General features: G+C 48.4%; 2 protein-coding genes across 3 annotated transcripts; one reads left to right on the forward strand and one right to left on the reverse strand.

The window, feature by feature from the left end:
* Positions 1–950: 950 nt before the first annotated feature.
* On the forward strand, positions 951–9,278 carry plpp1a (phospholipid phosphatase 1a). Of its 2 annotated transcripts, none has more exons than XM_084686594.1 (6): positions 951–1,440; positions 4,627–4,778; positions 5,799–6,082; positions 7,523–7,580; positions 8,021–8,197; positions 8,349–9,278. In XM_084686594.1, the coding sequence occupies exons 1-6, from the start codon at positions 1,383–1,385 to the stop codon at positions 8,466–8,468; spliced, it is 849 nt and encodes a 282-aa protein (XP_084542720.1). In that variant the 5' UTR covers positions 951–1,382; the 3' UTR covers positions 8,469–9,278. The 2 variants fall into 2 exon arrangements, with proteins under 2 accessions (XP_084542720.1, XP_084542719.1); XM_084686593.1 differs by lacking the exon at positions 4,627–4,778 and adding an exon at positions 3,289–3,443 and having other exon boundaries at positions 954–1,440.
* On the reverse strand, positions 9,113–19,057 carry mtrex (Mtr4 exosome RNA helicase). Its single transcript, XM_084686592.1, has 27 exons — positions 18,914–19,057; positions 18,474–18,614; positions 18,259–18,325; positions 18,030–18,092; positions 17,414–17,526; positions 17,121–17,295; positions 16,864–16,954; positions 16,587–16,711; positions 16,359–16,457; positions 15,873–15,993; positions 15,535–15,666; positions 14,891–14,970; positions 14,465–14,575; positions 14,179–14,280; positions 13,574–13,699; positions 13,244–13,394; positions 12,692–12,864; positions 12,530–12,598; positions 12,318–12,446; positions 12,098–12,208; positions 11,808–11,996; positions 10,861–11,024; positions 10,657–10,762; positions 10,502–10,558; positions 10,241–10,403; positions 9,665–9,769; positions 9,113–9,477 (listed from the first exon to the last, which is right to left on the reverse strand). Exons 1-27 carry the CDS (start codon positions 19,009–19,011, stop codon positions 9,425–9,427), a joined length of 3,114 nt encoding a protein of 1,037 aa, XP_084542718.1. The 5' UTR covers positions 19,012–19,057; the 3' UTR covers positions 9,113–9,424.
* Between the last annotated feature and the right edge of the window lie 113 nt (positions 19,058–19,170).

The following is a 19,170-nucleotide window of genomic DNA, read 5'->3' on the forward strand; positions in this document are numbered from 1 at the left end:
AAACACAATTTGATTAGTTTTATTTTTTTAAATACCTATAAAAAAAGTTATATCTGTGATGTTGTCGGTAGTAATTATGGGTGGTTTAAGCATGTAAATAAACAGTAAATGTTGCCAAATCATCATAAATAACCCTAACCCTAAAATTCAACAACATATAAATAGTATGAATAAAAACCTACAATAATAGTATATTAATATTGTGTAAAAGTAGGCTATTCAAATTATGTTTCATGCCACTGAATTGTACTGGCTTGAATTCAATTGTAGCATGCAGCAAATATTATGATACCACACACACACACACACACACACAAATTGCCACATTGCCACATGACATTTAATGCTTACCTGGTGTACCTTCCTGGGGTATACAAATCAAACAATAAGTGTTTTTCACAGTCAATGTCCCAAATTTTCTTGGAATTACTTTGTTTATCATTACCCTGTTATAAATAATTTCCCTTTTCTGTACATCATAACCAAATAAAATAGAGACATTGTGCCTTTTTACTTGGCAGGTAAAACATTTCATTGGATGATATTTTTAGCTATAACTCAGTGCTTGTCAATGTATTAAAACACGGGTCAAATTTGACCCGCGAAAACCAAGGTTGTACACTTTTTGAACACAATAGGAGGGTTAAACAGTCAAAAGTCAAACAAAGTAACAAGGGACAAAAGGAAAAGGAAAGTGCATCACTATCATGACTGCTAATGGGATATATTGAAAGCTGTCCTTTATTTCTTCTTGACGATGAATACATTTAAATTTTAGATAAAGGAACCCCCCTTCTTGACGATGAATACATTTAAATTCTAGATAAAGGAACCCCCCCCCCCCCCCCCATACGATACGATACGATACAGACATTTACACACACGCGCACACAACACCCATAGTAGGTGGAGCGACCGGCCCGTCGTATGGTACGGCGCGCTGTTCCGTCAGCTCCTGTCATGTTATAATGATCCTCGACCGTAGCACCGTGCACAAACCGATAAAGGCAGTCCGCGTCGATGTCGGCTCTGCCACTCGATAAGAAATGTCAGAAGCCTAGGCCTAATCTCTGTTCAGTTTATCGTTCCTGTGTATGCGCTTTTAGTGAACATTTGCAGGCATTTCGCGTTGATTCGTTTACCCTTTTTCAAAGGGGATTGGCATCAAAAATTAGTGCGTCGACAATAAGTCGCCATTTGCTTTTTAAGTATTTTCAAGTGTTTAAGACATTTATTTTTGATTGGACTTTAGTGTTGTTGATTTAATGCGATTTGCGGTTTGCTGAGAACGCACTTTAAGGCGACGACAACAGCGGTAGCTCTGGGAGGTGGAGCAGACACAAGCCTGAGCAGAGTCCACGAGCCGAAGAAAAGAAGGAAAGATGTTCGAGACGAGAGGGATACCCTTTATTCTGCTGGACATAGCCTGTCTAGTTCTAGGTATGTGTTTCTTTTAACGGTGTGTACACTCGGTTTGTTTTGGTTGATTTATAAATAAATAACGCTGGGTATTTTTTTGACAGCCAGGGTCACTGAAAAGGATCAGTTAGGCTTCAGCTCTCAAGCGCAGATAAGATGAAGCGTTCTTCGGATGTTCACTTGGTGATTGGAATGCTATAAAAAAAAGTATCAACATTTCTAAGTCACGAACCAAGAGTAGCCCTATGTTTTGCATTTTATCAGCTGTCTTGGTCCGTCAAGCACTATATGTAGCGCAGAGCTGACGACTTACGTCGCCAATGACGCCGCACAAAAGAGGTGTGTGCATTTGGTTAGGTAGCATCAGGTTGGCCAACTCCTGGCGTGTGCTACAACTCTGAGAATCAGATCGGAATGTCAGTCAATGAGGCAGTTTGACTCCTGTTTCGTAGGGAGGTATAATTCTTCTGTTCTGCCTATCCTTAGGGTGTGGTGGAAACATTGACAATTTACATCATAACGCATTGTCAACCCACCCTCTCAATAATTCATACCTTCTTGTCCCTAAATCACCTTTTCTCAACCTCTCCGACCTGCAATTAGGACTGATGTCACCCATACTTCTTCCTCCTCTCCCTACTCCTTTTCCCTGGCTCTGGTGTTGTCTGTATGTGTGTGCATGTGTGTGCGTGTGTGTGCGTGTGTGTGTGTCTGTCTGTGTGTGTGTGTGTCTGTCTGTGTAATCTAAGGATAATCTAGTTATGATAATGGAACGGTGGAGTGAGTCATAGATATGGCATCCCAGAATGCAGTGCAGCTGTCCAGTGGATTCCATCTCTAGGGGCTACTGCCAGCTTCCTTTCTGGTGAGGAGGAGGAGGGGGTGTCTCTCTGAGACAGAAGAGGTGGAGGAGGTGGTCCTGAGTGAGGAAAGTCCTCACTGATCTGAAGGTTAAGAACCCTGGGTGGATTCCCTGGGGGACAACATGAGACCTTGTATCATACTTTTCCATGGTTACAGGGCTGTATTTTTGTGTTGACAGGAAGTGAACCAGAAGACATGGGAGACACTTGTAACGCCAGACACCTGCCTCTATTTCTGTCTGGCATTTGGATCGCACACGCACATGCAGACACACGCACACACACACACACACACATACAGCTGACATTGGATGCAGTATTTAGTGTCATGGACTTTGTTAAACCCAGGCTGCTGTCTCCTACATATGATAATGGTGGTCCAGTATCGTGTGTGTATGTTGGGGAGAGAGGGAGAACAGCACAATAACAGGTCTATCTTCTGTGCACCGTGTGGAGAGGGGCCTCAAGCTCCAACATCGACATTAATGAAAAACATTGTCCGTATCCCATCATGCCTTTCACCTGCTTTAACAAAGGGCGGAGGGACAAGCCAATCAGAGACCAGAAACAGCTGCTCCAAGACTTTGCCCTGTCACAGCCTGTTAGCAGGACTGTGCTATCTTTATGGTGTTTTTCAATTTGGCTTGTTAGAACTGGAGCACTATTTTCTGTGATCATACCTCCAACATAACATTTCATACTAGAGTAGTATTATATTTGTATAGTTTGCTCATTCTTCGTGTAGCGATTATATAATGTTAGGAAAGTTGGTCCTAACCCTCTCAAATGCCCATCTGGTCTCTCTTCTGGAATATCTCTCTTGTAGCCTACGTTTGTGTTGTAAAAAAGCTTACCGTGACACTTAAATTCACAGTTTTATGAAAATAAATTGTAGTCTGATAGAGAACAATGCTACAGACCATCAACCCTTTGAAGTGTTGGGTTGAACCTTGACCCTTACATGTGCATTTGATTTCTGACCTCTGACTCCTCTTTCCCTCGGCAGCGGGCATGCCCCTGGCAGCCTTTAACCTGGCTAAGATCCGCCCCTACCAGCGGGGCTTCTTCTGTCATGACGACACTATCAGCTACCCGTTTCACCACAGCACCATCACCTCCACGGTCCTCTACACTGTGGGCTTTACCCTGCCCATTAGTTCTGTGAGTAGCAAACTAGCCAGCTAGCATGGCTAGCCAACAACCAGCCAAGGAAACCAAAAAACAAACAAACAATTAACCTTGTCACTCTGACCAATAGCTAACATAGTTCATGATAATGAACGCATGAACAGCTGCTGCCAAACAAGGATCTTCCAGCAGTGCTCCTTCCGTTTGGTGTGAGCCTTGGTTGAAATGTCCTGACATTTAGAAGGATGTCTACTGAGTGTAGGTGTTCACAGCGCTACACAACATTAACCACACAACACTGAACCACATACCACCAACAAACAATGAGATGTCACATCAGCTCTGCAACGCGATAACGCCACAGTCAACGGAAAGAGGATTTATAGATAGGGAACACTACTTTTACCTTCATACCTGATGTATCTCGCCTCTGTTTTCTCAGGGTTGCTCTGTGTGTGTGTCTGTGTGACTGTCTTAGAGGGGTTAGGGTCAGATCTTACCAAAGCTGGTCTCCTCACACTTAGCCAGAAACTGAGGAGGAGGATGGAAATACATACACAGTCATCTCTTTGTCCCTAAATAGCTGAAACACTTCTCTGGAACATAATAATTTGATACAGATTCCATTTAAAAGAATGACAGAGACAGCAGCAGTTCTGGCACACTATGTTCTCTGTGTGTGTGTGTTAGTGTGTGGTGGAAGAGCCGGAGTTCTGACTGCTATTCAGGGTTGAGGGCAGAAATCTAGCCTCTGTGTGTGCTGTATTGATGACAGAGCAGCCTTTTCCTGGCCTCTAGGGTTCACTGTGATGAAAGCCTTCAACCCTCTATCAAAAATCTCACTTGACAGACCAACAGAACAGGCAGGGAGGTAGACAGAAGGAAACAGTCTTGGTGCTTGTCGCTTCTTGTCTGTCCACTGAATCTGTCGCTGACTAATCTACCTGTTGGGAACGTTCTCTAACACATCGACTCACTAACAAGGTGTTTTGTGCTTCAGCAGGGTCTCTTTACCTGGGGGTTGACCCCCCTGTCTTTAACTGGGGGTTGACCCCCCTCCCCCCCACATGCTCTCCCTAAGAGCCCCCCCTAACTTCTCCTCCCCCTCTCGCAGGCTGGCTGGAGTACATCGCTCGTAAAGGTCAGGGGCCAGCGATGGCCACCGAGCGTGGCTGTTGTAACTCATTTTCTGTTTTCTCTCGTTGCCCTTTGCTAGCTGGACTGCCGTTCGCAATACTCACACTGCAACACGATCCGTTCAGGCGGGGTTTTTTCTGTAACGATGATTCCATCAAGTACCCACTGAAGGACGACACCATCACTTATCAGTTGTTAGGGGGCGTCATGATCCCAGTCACTGTACTCACTGTAAGTCCCCTCTTCCTCTCTTAACACAACACCCTCCGCCGCCCACGCCCACTTTTTGAATCCTCCCTGCTCTCCCCCCTTCATCGCTGTCTGTCATATAGTTTCCCCTTTTCTGGGGCTTGCCCTTTTCTGTGTGTCGTCATATAAATATCCCCATTGATCTGACACGTTTTTTAACTGCTTCCGCCATTATATCACTCTGTGTGATGTTTTGCATCCATTCAAACCTTCACTGCCTCACTGGTAACCATCCTGTGCTTGCTGGCGCCATAATGTCTGTCACATTTGTATCCTGAAACAGATGACCTCTCTATCTGCGGGATGTACTGTAACAGCCAGCCAGCCAGCCACACAGCCAGTCAGCCACCCATATACGCATCCAACCAGCCATGCTGGCCTTATGTGTGTGTTGAAGAACGTGTGTGAGAGAAAGCAGGATGTGAGCTCTGTAAAGAGGAAGAAGAGACAATCTCTCTTACTAGATTCTAAACTGACATATAAAGGCAGTTTGAAAACTGACACATGCACATCCTTGCTTTGCACATGGTCTTGTTTCGTAGAACCCAGACATCCAGAACACTTAGAGAACATTCCATCTCACGGTCCCAGAGACTGAAGGATGTGGTTCAGTTGGTGTCTGTAGGGTGGTAGGGGGCCGGAGCTTTGTGGTACACTGTTCAGAGCATTAACCATAGTCCGAGCCTTAACCCTAGTTCTACGCTAACTCAAACTCTAATCCATCATCTTTTCCCAGATGCTTCCCCTCTGTCTATCTCGCTCTGTTACACAAACACACACACCTGTTTAGAAGTACACAAAGTTTATTAGAACTTACTGTTCTCCTATATGTCAGGATATTTCACCTAAAACTCTTCTTATCTACTACTGTTAGTCAATGTAATGTGAATGACTAACAAACATTGTGTGTAGGTGATTGTGTAGGTCAGACGGACCTGTACACTAATTCCTGTCTCCTCTCTCCCTCCCTCCTCCTCTCACTCTTGTCCTCCATGGGAGCAGATGATTGCTGGGGAGTGCCTCTCAGTTCATCTGAAGCGCATCCAGTCCAAGTCCTCTTTCAGCAACAGCTACATGGCCTGTCTCTATAAGGCCATCGGCACTTTCCTGTTCGGCGCAGCCATGAGCCAATCACTGACTGACATCGCCAAATACTCCATTGGTCGGCTGCGCCCTCACTTTCTGGATGTGTGCAAGCCTGATTGGAAGCAGATCAATTGCACTGTGGGGGCCTACATTGAGGACTTTACCTGCACTGGAGACCAGAGGCTGTCCAACGAGGGCAGGTGGGTTCAGTTTCCGTGGAAACTAAGGACTAGGACTGTGTTGGGGTGGCCAGGGTGGGGCTGGCCTGTGGGAGTCTCCCTAGCTTCTGAAGGTCATGTTTACCTGGGTGGGTGCTGCACACCCTGCCTGGAACTCATTAGTAGATATTTTGTGGTGAAAAGAGCTGGTCACAATAACCTCAGGATTTTGCTGTGTGAGCTTGTTAGAGCTTAATGTGTGGGTGTGTACCTGCAGACCTGTGTTCAGATCAATAACAAGTCTCTCCATATGGAATGCACCATTGTATAAAATGACTGCATACGTGGCTTGAGTGGTAGACATGGGGACTCGCCAAACACCAGTTGCATCATGTTTAGAAATGTAATATAGTGAGTTGTCATTCACTGACATGCAGTTCCACGTCTTAAATGCTCGCATCGTAATGTTAGAGATGAAGTAGATGTATATGATAGACTAGCGTGGTCAGGTGAGGTGTGTCTGGTCTGGTAGCTGGGTTATTAGCATTTTGGAGGGTTCCTAAATAGAACCCTTCTAGAATGTCTTCCTCACCCATGAAATAATGCCATCCCGCACTGTGTGTGCATAAGAGAGAGAGGTTGTGTTTGTTATCAGTCATCTCAGTCCGGATGCCCCGTCAGGCCAGTGTAGTGCTGCCTGTATAAACAGGAAGCCCCAGAGGCCCGCAGGATAGGGAGGACCCACCCTTTCAAACTAGCGCTGTCCTAACATCCCCACTTCCCCAAGCCCTGGCAACTCTCACATACACACTCACACACAGACCAGGGTCCCAACAGTCATGGAAAAACCACGATAGTCAGGGAAAAAACATTGACCTGAAAATACTTTGATTATTATTGTTTCTACTGTCCATAATGATGAAATTGACCGTTGGCTGTACGGCTGGTACATTTAACCAGTTATTTTCGCACCTCATATTCTGAAACATCATCGGGACAGGGCTCAGCATTAAGACTTCCCAGATTTGATGTTGGGTTTAGATCGGATGTTGGGAGCTATATTTAGTGACTAACAATGAAATGAAACCCCTTAAATATGCATGTCATCAATTGCTTACGTTGGTTGGAGATGGTTTTTGTTGGAGATTATGCACATTATTCATGTTAATTATAAGCATTGACTTAACTTCAACCAGGAAAATATCTTGCGACAAAGAAACTGTTAGTTTGAACTGAACCTGGTAAATCATGAACAATTTTCCCATGCCATGATTCTGTCAGTTGACCTTACCCATTTCCTGTGTGTAGTCACCCATTTGTGCAGTGAGAACAATTGGTCTAATATATCTTACCAGGCCAGGCCCAAGCAGAGCACAGAGGAAATCTGTCAAGCTCTCTACAGCCACCTTTGCATCTCATGTCCAATGGTTGTTTCCCTCCAACCTACAGCTATCCCATAATGCCTCTCTCTGTCGGTTGCAGGTTGTCCTTCTACTCGGGCCATTCCTCCTTCTCCATGTACTGCATGCTCTTCTTGGCTGTAAGTACTGCCTCCTCCACAACACTAGAACAGCAAAGTAGCACATACTGACACTAGCTCAGCAGGTACCACAGTATTACACACAGTAATATTAGAACAGCACTGGATATGCTAACAATAGAACAGCATATAGCGCAGTGCTTGCAGGTGTCAATATGTGTTTGGGGACAGAAGAGTAGAGGACTTGGTCAGGCCTCTGCAGCAACTGTTAAAACACTCCTAGTAAACAAGCCCACCACAGAGGGCCTAACCCTCTCTGATGTCACTGAGAGGGGGTTAAAGAATAACTACATTTGTTCCCCCTCAGTTGTTTAGCTTGAAGTTAAAATGTAAGTGAAAATGTTTGCACACATGACACTTCTGTACACACCTAAGACATGCGTCTAAACTCCTCTTCTCACAACTCCATTTTCATGACATGTTCAATCCCCTCCCGACAGCTTTACCTCCAGGCCAGGCTGCAAGCTGATTGGGCGAGGCTCCTGCGGCCCACCATCCAGTTCTTCCTGATTGCGGCTTCCGTGTACACGGGGCTGTCCCGGGTGTCAGACTACAAGCACCACTGGAGCGACGTGCTCACTGGGCTGGTGCAGGGGGCACTCATGGCCATCCTGGTGGTCAGTACACCTACCTTCACTTCCTCCCTGCTCATCTGTCAATCATCTCTATAGTCTACATGTTTAGAAGTAGGTCTAGTTTGTGTTGCTGTTGGAGGGCTTGGATCTCCTCAAGCAGTTCAGGAAATCTTTTTTTCCCCTCCCTCCACAGGTCTTCTGCGTGTCGGACTTCTTCAGGAATAAAGTGGAGCCTCAGAAGGAGCTAGAGATCCCCCACGCCACGCTCCAGGAGACACCAACCAATGGAAACCACTTTGAAAGCCCTAACTAAGCTATGATTGGCTGGGAGGGAGGAACCATTTATGGCATACAGCTGCTGTGCCAGTGGGGAGATTTTTACTGCATGCACCCACTAAGGGCTTGGACCACTGGGGAAGGGGGGGGGGGGGTGAAGTTCTCTGGGACCTGTGAATGTAATGCTACTTTGTGCTTTCTATGGGGGAGGGGCAACGGGTAAATCAATCTCTGGTCTGGGGACAGATTCTAAAGTAGTGAGCGGTTAATTAGCCACAGTAGCTTCCTACCTTTGAGACATCACATCTAGATTGTAACATCAGCTCAGATTCCACATCCATGCTAAACTGACCCCAGACCAGACCTCAGACAAACTTTTTCATGCAGGTCTTTGTGTATACTCAGCTCCATTCTGTCTCCCTCACAAACTCCTGACCTGCACACTTCCCTCCCGGTGCCTGTGCATGGGACTGACTGGTAGAGATTAGACCCTTAGTGTCCAGTCTGACTCCGCCCCCCAGCCTTGTCTGGACAGGCCCTGGATGCTGCAGGTGAGGAGGTAGGAACAGGATGGAACTGGTTCCCTGGTTGCCTTGGCTGAATGCTGCTACTGCCAGCTCAGTGTCCTGTGTAAGCTAACCCACCATGACTAGCCACACCCAAATAACCACAACTCAGATATACTTTACTTCATCTGCATGAGTAAAGAAATCACTATACAGACTTTTTTATTAAAATGTTAAAATTATGTACATGTTTGTGATGTTTGATGCTTTCTGGATGAAGAACAAAGTGGACAAAGCCATCGATGCTCTTGAACATTAGCAAATTAAAAACTGAAAATAAATGTAGTTCAGCGTGTTTTTTCTGAGACCATGATGGAAGAAGAATTGGATAACATTCAACCAACCAATAAAGAGTATCCCTTAACAACACAAATCACAGACTTGCAGAGTCCATCCAATAAGAGGCAGGCCAGCATGAGAAATCCAATCACAAGTAGAGGCTGGCAGCAAATACGATATCCCTCTTGATCTTGGTTATACCTGTAGACAAATAGGAAACATGACACTCCCACAGTGATCTCTGTCTGGACCGGCAGTACTGACCAGGCAGTCCTCTCTGTCTGGACCAGCAGTACTGACCAGGCAGTCCTCTCTGTCTGGACCAGCAGTACTGACCAGGCAGTCCTCTCTGTCTGGACCAGCAGTACTGACCTGTCAGTGATCTTACCTTCAGAAAACTTGTTCTCCAGCTCTGTGTTGCCGATGGCCTTGGCAGCCTGACACATCTGCCTCAGCAGCTCCTCCAGACGACGCATACACCGGATTATACTGCCTAAACATCACAGACACACACCTCAGATTATACTGCCTAAACATCAGACACACACACACACCTCAGATTATACTGCCTAAACATCACACACACACCTCAGATTATACTGCCTAAACATCAGACACACACACCTCAGATTACACTGCCTAAACATCACAGACACACCTCAGATTACACTGCCTAAACATCACAGACACACCTCAGATTACACTGCCTAAACATCACAGACACACCTCAGATTACACTGCCTAAACATCACAGACACCTCAGATTATACTGCCTAAACATCACATATATACACTCAGATTATACTGTTTAACATCACATATTACACTGCCTAAACATCCCATATACACACTCAGATTATCCTGCCTAAACAACACAAACACACACACACAGTCAGACTATACTGCTTGCAAACTACATTACACACATTCATGTGAAGGTCAGGGTAGATGGTTGCTAGCCTACCTTCGAAGACGTCGGTCATCTTGCAGATCTGGGCGAAGCTGGATCCGTTGGCCCAGGTGTACACCACGTCCATCAGGTGAGGGCGGAACTGGTTGAGGTACGTGTCCTCGTCCACATCCAACTTGGCCTCCGCAGACACCTTGGCTATACGCTTGGCACACTCCTGACAACCAACGGGAACAGACCAGGACGTGCCAGGTGGTCATGAGGGGTAGTGTGGTGATAAGGGGGGTCAGAGGTCAAGGTGGTGCTGGGGTTTACCTGCATCTGTCTCAGCGGTCCAGCCAGCTGCTCTGTCAGCTTGGGCATCTCTTGGGCCTGGGGAAAATCTACCGTTAGTCCGATTCAACGCAGATTCTACTCCTGACGTCCAATCACAGTGCTACAGCGAGAACGCGCGCGCGTGTGTGTCTTACGTTCTCCTGGAACACAAAGCAGCTGAGCAGAGCGGTGGCCTGTTCGGCCGTCAGGTCGTTGAAGAGGCCGTTAAACACCATCTCAGTCAGGAGAAGCTCATCAGCGCTGGGGAGAAAACACACACACAGTCAGGTTGACAGGACTCCAACACCTGGTTAGGACCGTCCCACCAGCAGCGGTTGGTCCAAGAGGGCCGTCCTGACCTGCTGATCTCACACGCCACGCGGCCCTTCATCTCGATGACATCAGAGGACGTGGCGAAGCCGAGGCGGCGCAGGACGCGCTTGCGGCACCTGAGCTCGTCCATCTGCAGCACCGTCCTGGCCTTCTTCAGGTCCCGCTTGGCCGCCTTGATGTCCCCGGCAATCTGACACGCACACACACACACACACACACACGCGTGTGATGCTTCTGACATAACAAGAGGCACTCTGTGTGTGTTTGTATTTGGTTGTCTAGCCCATACACACATCTAGGCAAACTGTCCCTGGGTAAGGCAATTATCCACTTTAATGCTCATTAGAACAGTCTTCCGAGGCTGGTCTACCAACCCCACAGACGTGAGCGCGCACACACACACACACACACACACACACACACACACACACACACACACAACTGCTCCAAGGACAGCCTGTGTGTTGTCTGAATAAAGATGACGTCGCTCACCCATAGACACTTGTCACCTGACTCTACGATGGGTGAAGCCTGGAGGCTCACTGCTCGTAGAAAACAACTGTTTACTATGTGTGAGTGTATGTGTGTGTTAAGGAGGGTGGATTAGAAAGTCCCAGATGACAGATAGAAGAGGTTTTTATAGAACAGGTGCTAATCCCATGTCAGCACCAATCAAATTAAGCAATCTGGTTAACGGAGATTAGCCGAGGCTGCTCGCTGTCAGAGAGAACACGCACACAAAGCTTCCAGTGGTCTCAAATGTGATACTCTGGGGAAGTTAGACAGGAAGTAACACACCCTACTTCCTGTGTTTATGCTCTCTATGCCAGGTCTAGAGCCTGCCAACAGGAAGTGACCTTAGAGGTCTATAAACAATGGATCAAATTTGGCATTCCCACAACTGGTGCATAGTGATAAGATGCATGTATGGACGCGTGCGCACACACACACACACACACACTTCTCCACCCACCAGAGCCTTCCTCTCACAGAGGGAGTAGACAGCCTCCAGGGAGGGGTCACTGTGGAGGGGGTGGGAGTACATCCTGTGTTCGAAGGCCTCCACCTTCTGGATGACCTTCTTGAGGGCGGGGTCCTTGATGCCCATGTCGTCTACCGGGTCCAGCAGGGGCACGCCGTCAGGGAAACGCTTCTGGACCTCCTGTGCATGCGGACACACACACACACACAATGTAGTGAGGGCATTGCTACTTGTTATATTTTGGAAGGACCTAATGGTGTGTGTGTGTGTGGGAGGGCTACCTGTATGGACCGAAGCATGCTCTGCCGGTTGTCATGGGGACGCAGGTCTTTGGGGATGTAGAGACGGACAGAGCTGATGGATGTGAGGAGGTGGAGCATCACCGGCACCACCTGACCAGGAACAAGGAAGTGCACAGATTGAAAAACGCAACCAAATGCTGAGTCATGGCAGCACAGGGGGGAGGAGGAAGCGGGATGGACTCTGCTGGGACAGCCCCACCTGCATCTCGCCCTTCTCCCCCGGCCCGGCCGGCTTGGCAGCCTCCGTGGACGCGTTCTTCACACTCTCCTTGCTGCAGTGGACCAGAACCTCCACCACATACAGAGTGTCCTGCTCTGGGGAGACCACCTGCACACACACACAAACACACTGAATCTCATGCTCTTTACTGTGTAATACTAGACGAAAGAAAGATGTGTTCCATTGTCCACCTTGACGTTGGTCTTCTTGGAGAAGTTGACCACCACGCCCCATCCAAAGTCTGCATCATCCTTCTTCACCTGAGGAACAAGCACAAGATCTCTCTTCATCTACAACATCTCACAGAACCCGGGGCTTATCATGTATGGGTCACATGCTAGTTTGCACGCTACCTTGACCAGGCGACCAGGCTGCAGGAAGGGCAGGCAGTATTTGGGCTTATGGATGAACTCTTCAATCTCCTTGGCCAGTTTGGCCAGCTGCTGGCGGATCTTATAGTAGGTCACCACACTCTCCTCGTTGGGGATCTGGATGGCATTGTACTGCTCCTCCAGGCTACTCATTTCTGCACACGTCAACCACAACAACACATGCCATGATCCATTCGTGCCTGACACTGTAGCAACACTACACACCACTTTCTCCACTGTGAACTTGGTGACATGTGGCCCCACTATGTAGGATGTAGTATGTGGAGGGTAGTATGTAGTGTGTGGAGGGTAGTATGTAGTGTGTGGAGGGTAGTATGTAGTGTGTGGAGGGTAGTATGTAGTGTGTGGAGGGTAGTATGTAGTGTGTGGAGGGTAGTATGTAGTGTGTGGAGGGTAGTATGTAGTGTGTGGAGGGTAGTATGTAGTGTGTGGAGGGTAGTATGTAGTGTGTGGAGGGTAGTATGTAGTGTGTGGAGGGTAGTATGTAGTGTGTGGAGGGTAGTATGTACGTACTCTCTACCACCCCAGGCACAGCGCGGTAGTGCTGGAACTGGTAGAAGGACTTTTCCAGCATGTACTCGGGGTTGATCTCCTCCACCCTCAGCAGGTTGAGGACCATGTTGTAGGTGAGATGGAAGGCACTGTTCAGAGGGTCTGCTGCACCCTGGAGGGACAGAGTGTGTGGGTGTGGGGGATGTTAGGAATACACCATGACACTGGGGTTGAAGGATGCTTGTTTGCACTGAAGGGACTTTCAAACAAAGTGGATGGACATTTTCCAGGCCAGGAGTAGAGTGTTCCTGTCGACCCAGGTGGTCAGGGTCACCCCCACACGCGTCCTACCTTGAGCAGCTCTTTGCCCTTGGCTGGGTTCATCTTCTCATCCACCATGAAAATGACGATGCCCCTCTCGTCCATGCCTCTCCTACCTGCTCTCCCAGACATCTGGATGTACTCCCCTGACGTGATCTGCGCACACACACACACACACACACACACACACACACACACACACACACACACACACACACACACACACACACACACACACACACACACACACACACACACACACACACACACACACACACACACACACACACACACACAGGTTTGTCTTAAATCACATGAGGTCCAAACACCCAGCTGTGACTGTCCATCCTGCTGTGTTAGCTGCAGGCACACTCCTCTGGGCTGGGAGATGGCTGAACACACAGAACTAGGGAACACATTCCAGTGTGTGTGTGTGTGTGTGTGTGTGTGTGTGTGTGTGTGTGTGTGTGTGTGTGTGTGTAAGAGAGATTTGGAATTCTGATCCACAGCCTCCTTGCTCAAAAACTCCACTTGGCTGTTTAGAGTCCACGGCCTTATAAAGCCCTGCGCACACATGACAACGTGCACACACACGCACGCACGCACGCAGGTGCGCTAATGGCAGGCACAGTTACCCAGCGGAAGTCTTTGCCGTCAAACTTGCGTGCGCTGGTGAAGAGCACAGTGCGGGCCGGCATGTTGATCCCCATGGCAAAGGTCTCCGTGGCGAACAGGGCCTGAGCAGGGAGACAACACTGTTTAGAATACCTCACATACAGGGTCAAAGTTCGGGTCAGGTCTATCCCAAGATAGGGTCCTAACCAGGCACGGTCAGACCAGTTAGGGTGAACTTCACCTAGCAAGTAGACATAGACCAGGTAGGGTCAAAGCAGGTATTGGCTCAGCAGGCAGGGGCCTCACCTTGATCAGGCCTTCAGAGAACAGGATCTCAATGGTCTCCTTCAGGATGGGCAGCAGACCTCCATGATGGATCCCGATCCCTCTCTTCAGCAGTGGCAGGACATGCTCCACCTGCAGACACACAGTACAGCTGGGAATATACATGGAGGGTGGACACAGCTCCTTAATAAGTACCAGTCTTGTTACTGCGTGTGTGTGTGGGCTAAGGGGAGCTAAACATTAAGAAAATGGACCTTGGGGGGGACATTCTCTTGGGCCTTAGCACTTCAGGTGCTATTTCTAGTTGGGTTTAGGGGGGGTTAGGGTTACAATTGCAGTCAGGGTTAGCAATAAAACGGTATTGATTGAATGGGAGTGAATTGTAGGTCCTCACAAGGATAGTAAAACAAACCTGTGTGTGAGGGGGGCTGGCTGGAGGGGGCATACCTGAGGTAGCTTCTTGTCTTCATCAGACAGACAGTCCACAGCATTGTTGAACACCTCCTCCACCAGCTTCTTCTCATCCTCTGAAATGTAAAAATGGCAATGTTTCCTTCCCGTGTGTGTTTAATATCCTGGCTGTCGGTTGTATAAACACTTCAGAAGCTGTATCATAACAGAGAGGAGAGATGACGCCCCTCCCCATCCTCCTCACTCTTCTCTAACCCCTTCTCCTTTCATGGATAATGTAATAATGATGATGATAATAATAATAATAATAATAATGTGTTCATTTAGCACTTTTATCCAAACACGTACTGGAGGAATTTTAATGTGTGTCCTTTTGATCTGCAGTTGAATGCCCTTACCACTAAGCTACGCCCACCTTTAATGCCCCCCCCCCCCAATCCCCGGCTGAACAAGCATGCCCTTCATCTGGAGATGTTTGTGAACAGCTGACCTGCAGCAGACCAACCGCCATATTCAGTCTGTCTGCCGTCTGTTTGGACATGTCGCTAATCCCATCACACACAACAGTGTGAGGCGTGGGGAGAAACGTGTGGTGTCAACACACACGCAGTAAAAACTCAGTTAACTGTCCCCAGCTCAGGCCAGAGGCATGTGTGAGCGTGTGTGTGTGTGTAGCTTACCCGTGTTGAAGTCCAGCTTGGAAACTTGCAGTGCGTAGGCCTCACACTCCTTCTTGCTGAAGCTGAAGATGATTACCGGCTGAAAGTTCCTCTCCATGATCATCTTCACTATCTTGAACACATTGGAGGTTCCTGAAAGACACACACACATTGAATTAGCTGCACATTAGATTCATTGGTTATTTCGGTGGTTCCCAACCCTGGTCCTCGGGACACCCTGTCCTGCATGTTTTAGATGTTTCCCTGCTCCGACACACCTGATTCAAATGAATGGTTGTTAACAAGCAACCACTGGGTTAATTGGTGACAGATGCCTCATAGTGTTTGGCTCCCCCTACCTCTGGTTCCTCCTCTGCGCCCCTTGGCGTCCCACTTGCCCCCCGCGCTGCTCGCCCCAGAGTCCCCGGCATCCCGCAGCACCTGCATGGCCGTGTTGAAGTTGTCCTCGCGGAACTCCCCCTGACAGACCAGAGTAGACGAGCCCAGATCAAACAGGGTCAGACGAGGACACACGAGACTGCACAGCTAACATCCATCCCCCAGACACACACGGCATGCTGTCATGAGTTTGCAGACACGAGACACTGTGTAATCGATGACAGTCTCTGAACTGGTTTATAACTCAAAGAGAACACTTAGCTGAGTACCATGGCAACATGCTGAGTCACTGTGCACAGACACACAGTAAATAATGGAGGGTTAGTAATCCTGCATTCTCTCATCAGAGTAACCTATCCACAAACAGGCCAGAGGCCTGCGTGCGTGTGTGTGTGTGTGTGTGTGTGTGTGTGTGTGTGCGCGCAGGCTCCAGTGTGTCTCCTTACGTTCTCGTCAACCACCAGATGGAGTCCATCGCCCCCTGCAGGGAAGATGTAGTGCTGCAGGGGTGTGGGCCTGTAGTCTGTGTACACCACATGACAGGGCTGCAGGCAGAGAGGGGACACATGACAACACTGCTTACAGCTGGAGGGGTTCCAGACAGAACCAGAACCTAACATGAACACAGAGAAACTCAGCATCACTACATAGAGCTAGATAGACCCTCCCAGCACCTGTTTGTGGAGATGGCAGATCCACTCTGCAAACTGCTTGGCGTTGGGAATCGTGGCCGACAGGAAGACATAGTGGACATTGTCAGGAAGCAGGATGATCGTCTCCTCCCACACAACTCCACGTTCTACAGGAAGCGCACACACACACACACACACACACGTTCTTTACACCCGGGCTACATCTTCACCACATGTCAGGTCACGGTGCTCCAAACAGAAAGGAGTTGCTCTGTGTCCTCGTTCTCTCCAGAGTGTGTGAGCGAGTGTGTGTTCACACCTGCGTCTCTCATGTAGTGGATCTCATCAAAGATGACCCAGGCGACTTCTCTCATGACCTCAGACCCTCGGTACAACATGCTCCTAAGGATCTGGAACAACAAACAATCCAAAACATTACCTTCAAGCAACGCTATAACAATCCAAGCGTCCTCAGGTCAGTCCAGTTCACAGCTCATGGGGCTGTAGTCACAGCTTAGTTATCACGTGGGTGGGGGGGCTTTATACAGCCCACCTGGACGCAGCCGTCAATCATACCTCCGTTGTCATGACGAGGCAGGAAGCGGTGGGGTTGATGGTGACGTCGCCGGTCATCAAGCCCACGTCTTGGAACTCTTCGTACATCTCCCGGTACTTCTGGTTACTCAGGGCCTTAATGGGGCTGGTGAAGATGACCCTCTGCTTCTCCCTGAGTGCCAGGGCGATGGCGTACCTGGAGGGGGGAGGGTTTTGCGAGAGGCAGGCAAATATGAGGAACGCTCCGGACACCAGTGGGTGCGTTCGTGAGAGGCTGGCTGGCGCGAGGATGCACATGGAGGTGCTCGACTCACTCTGCACACACGGTCTTCCCTGCAGAGGTGTGGGCGGAGACCAGGACGGACTGGTTGTTGTCGATGCAGAGGAGAGCCTCGCGCTGGAACGGGTCCAGGATGAAGGGGTACTCCTGAGGGAGAGACCAGAGTCACCTGGGGCTCTACTCAGAGACCAGAGTCACCTGGGGCTCTACTCAGAGAGACCAGAGTCACCTGGGGCTCTACTCAGAGAGACCAGAGTCACCTGGGGCTCTACTCAGAGAGACCAGAGTCACCTGGGGCTCTACTCAGAGACCAGAGTCACCTGAGACTCTACTCAGAGACCAGAGTCACCTGAGGCTTTACTCAGAGAGACCAGAGTCACCTGAGACTCTACTCAGAGAGACCAGAGTCACCTGGGGCTCTACTCAGAGACCAGAGTCACCTGGGGCTCTACTCAGAGAGACCAGAGTCACCTGAGGCTCTACTCAGAGAGACCAGTCACCTGAGGCTTTACTCAGAGAGACCAGTCACCTGAGGCTCTACTCAGAGAGACCAGAGTCACCTGGGGCTCTACTCAGAGAGACTCTAGTGGGCAATGTAACCCTGTATAACCACACGTGAAGTAGAGAGAAGGACAGTACAGTGACAGTACCTTGGCAGCTTTTCCCACACGAGGTTTCAGAGGAGTGTACTCCTCATTGTCAGGTAGAGCCACCTGGAGGGGAGAAGAACTGCATGTTCACACAGCAACTCTGAAGGTTCACAGAGCTGAGTCCTACAGCACATCCACACTGGTGAACTTCAATTCAAAGATCGTATTCAGACTTGAGTTAAGAATGACTTGACAACTTCCTCCAGAGAGCTTGTACAGCATGATGTACCTCGTGGTTGCATCCCTCCACAGTCTCCACAGGCTGGACCTTCACCTTGGGCATCAGGTCAGCCAGGCTGGTGGAAAAACACAGTCCCTCTTTGGTCAATATTGGTTTCAGAAAGCAGTTACATGTCCAGTTTAATACAGACACCTCTGAGAACCAGTAGCAGATTCAGCAGCAAGAATGTTCCAGCTGGAGTGACTAAGTAGTGAATTACTTACTTGATCTCCTCGGCGGAGACTGTATCCAACTTCGGCTTCTTCCCAAATAACGTTTCTTCCGTTCCATCGGTGTCTGCTTCCCTTTTCATATGTGGGGAAGACGCATCCTTGTCCCTGGTCCCAAGATTCTCACCTGCTTTCCTGTTAGGAATAAGTTTCATAACAAACCTCAATACAGTATTGTCTTGTCGGGGATGCGGGCCACACCAAATTGATAGATTAAGGTCTTCATCAACCATATCTGTTTTATGTACATACACAATGTGCTTAATGTATCATTGCGCATTCACGTCTACCACAAATTGGCTAGGTAGCACTGTACGGTAGTTAGCATTAGCAGTTAGCAAGTGTGTAGGCAACGGTCCTCTCAATTCATTCTGGGATTATTTGTAACGTCGGAGCTAAATATATTTCCTTTAATGCAACTGCACCATACATACCCCGTTAGCGGTGCTGACTGAGTACACTTTTTACTACTCGAAGAAGTTTGTTCATCATCAAACACGCTGAACAAATCGTCTCCAAACGCGTCCGCCATGCTTGCAAATGCCTGGATACAACCAAGGGTTGCCAGATTTGAGTATTTTATTCGATTATTACTCCCATCAATGAGTTATAAACCACCCAAGTGAGCTGTCTTTTCACATACATAAATTACCAAATCAGTAAAAGAATACACGTTTCCCCTTTCTCTTAT

The sequence above is a fragment of the Hypomesus nipponensis genome, chromosome 22 (genome assembly GCF_054491055.1).
Source record: "Hypomesus nipponensis isolate SF chromosome 22, ASM5449105v1, whole genome shotgun sequence".
Lineage (NCBI taxonomy): Eukaryota > Metazoa > Chordata > Actinopteri > Osmeriformes > Osmeridae > Hypomesus > Hypomesus nipponensis.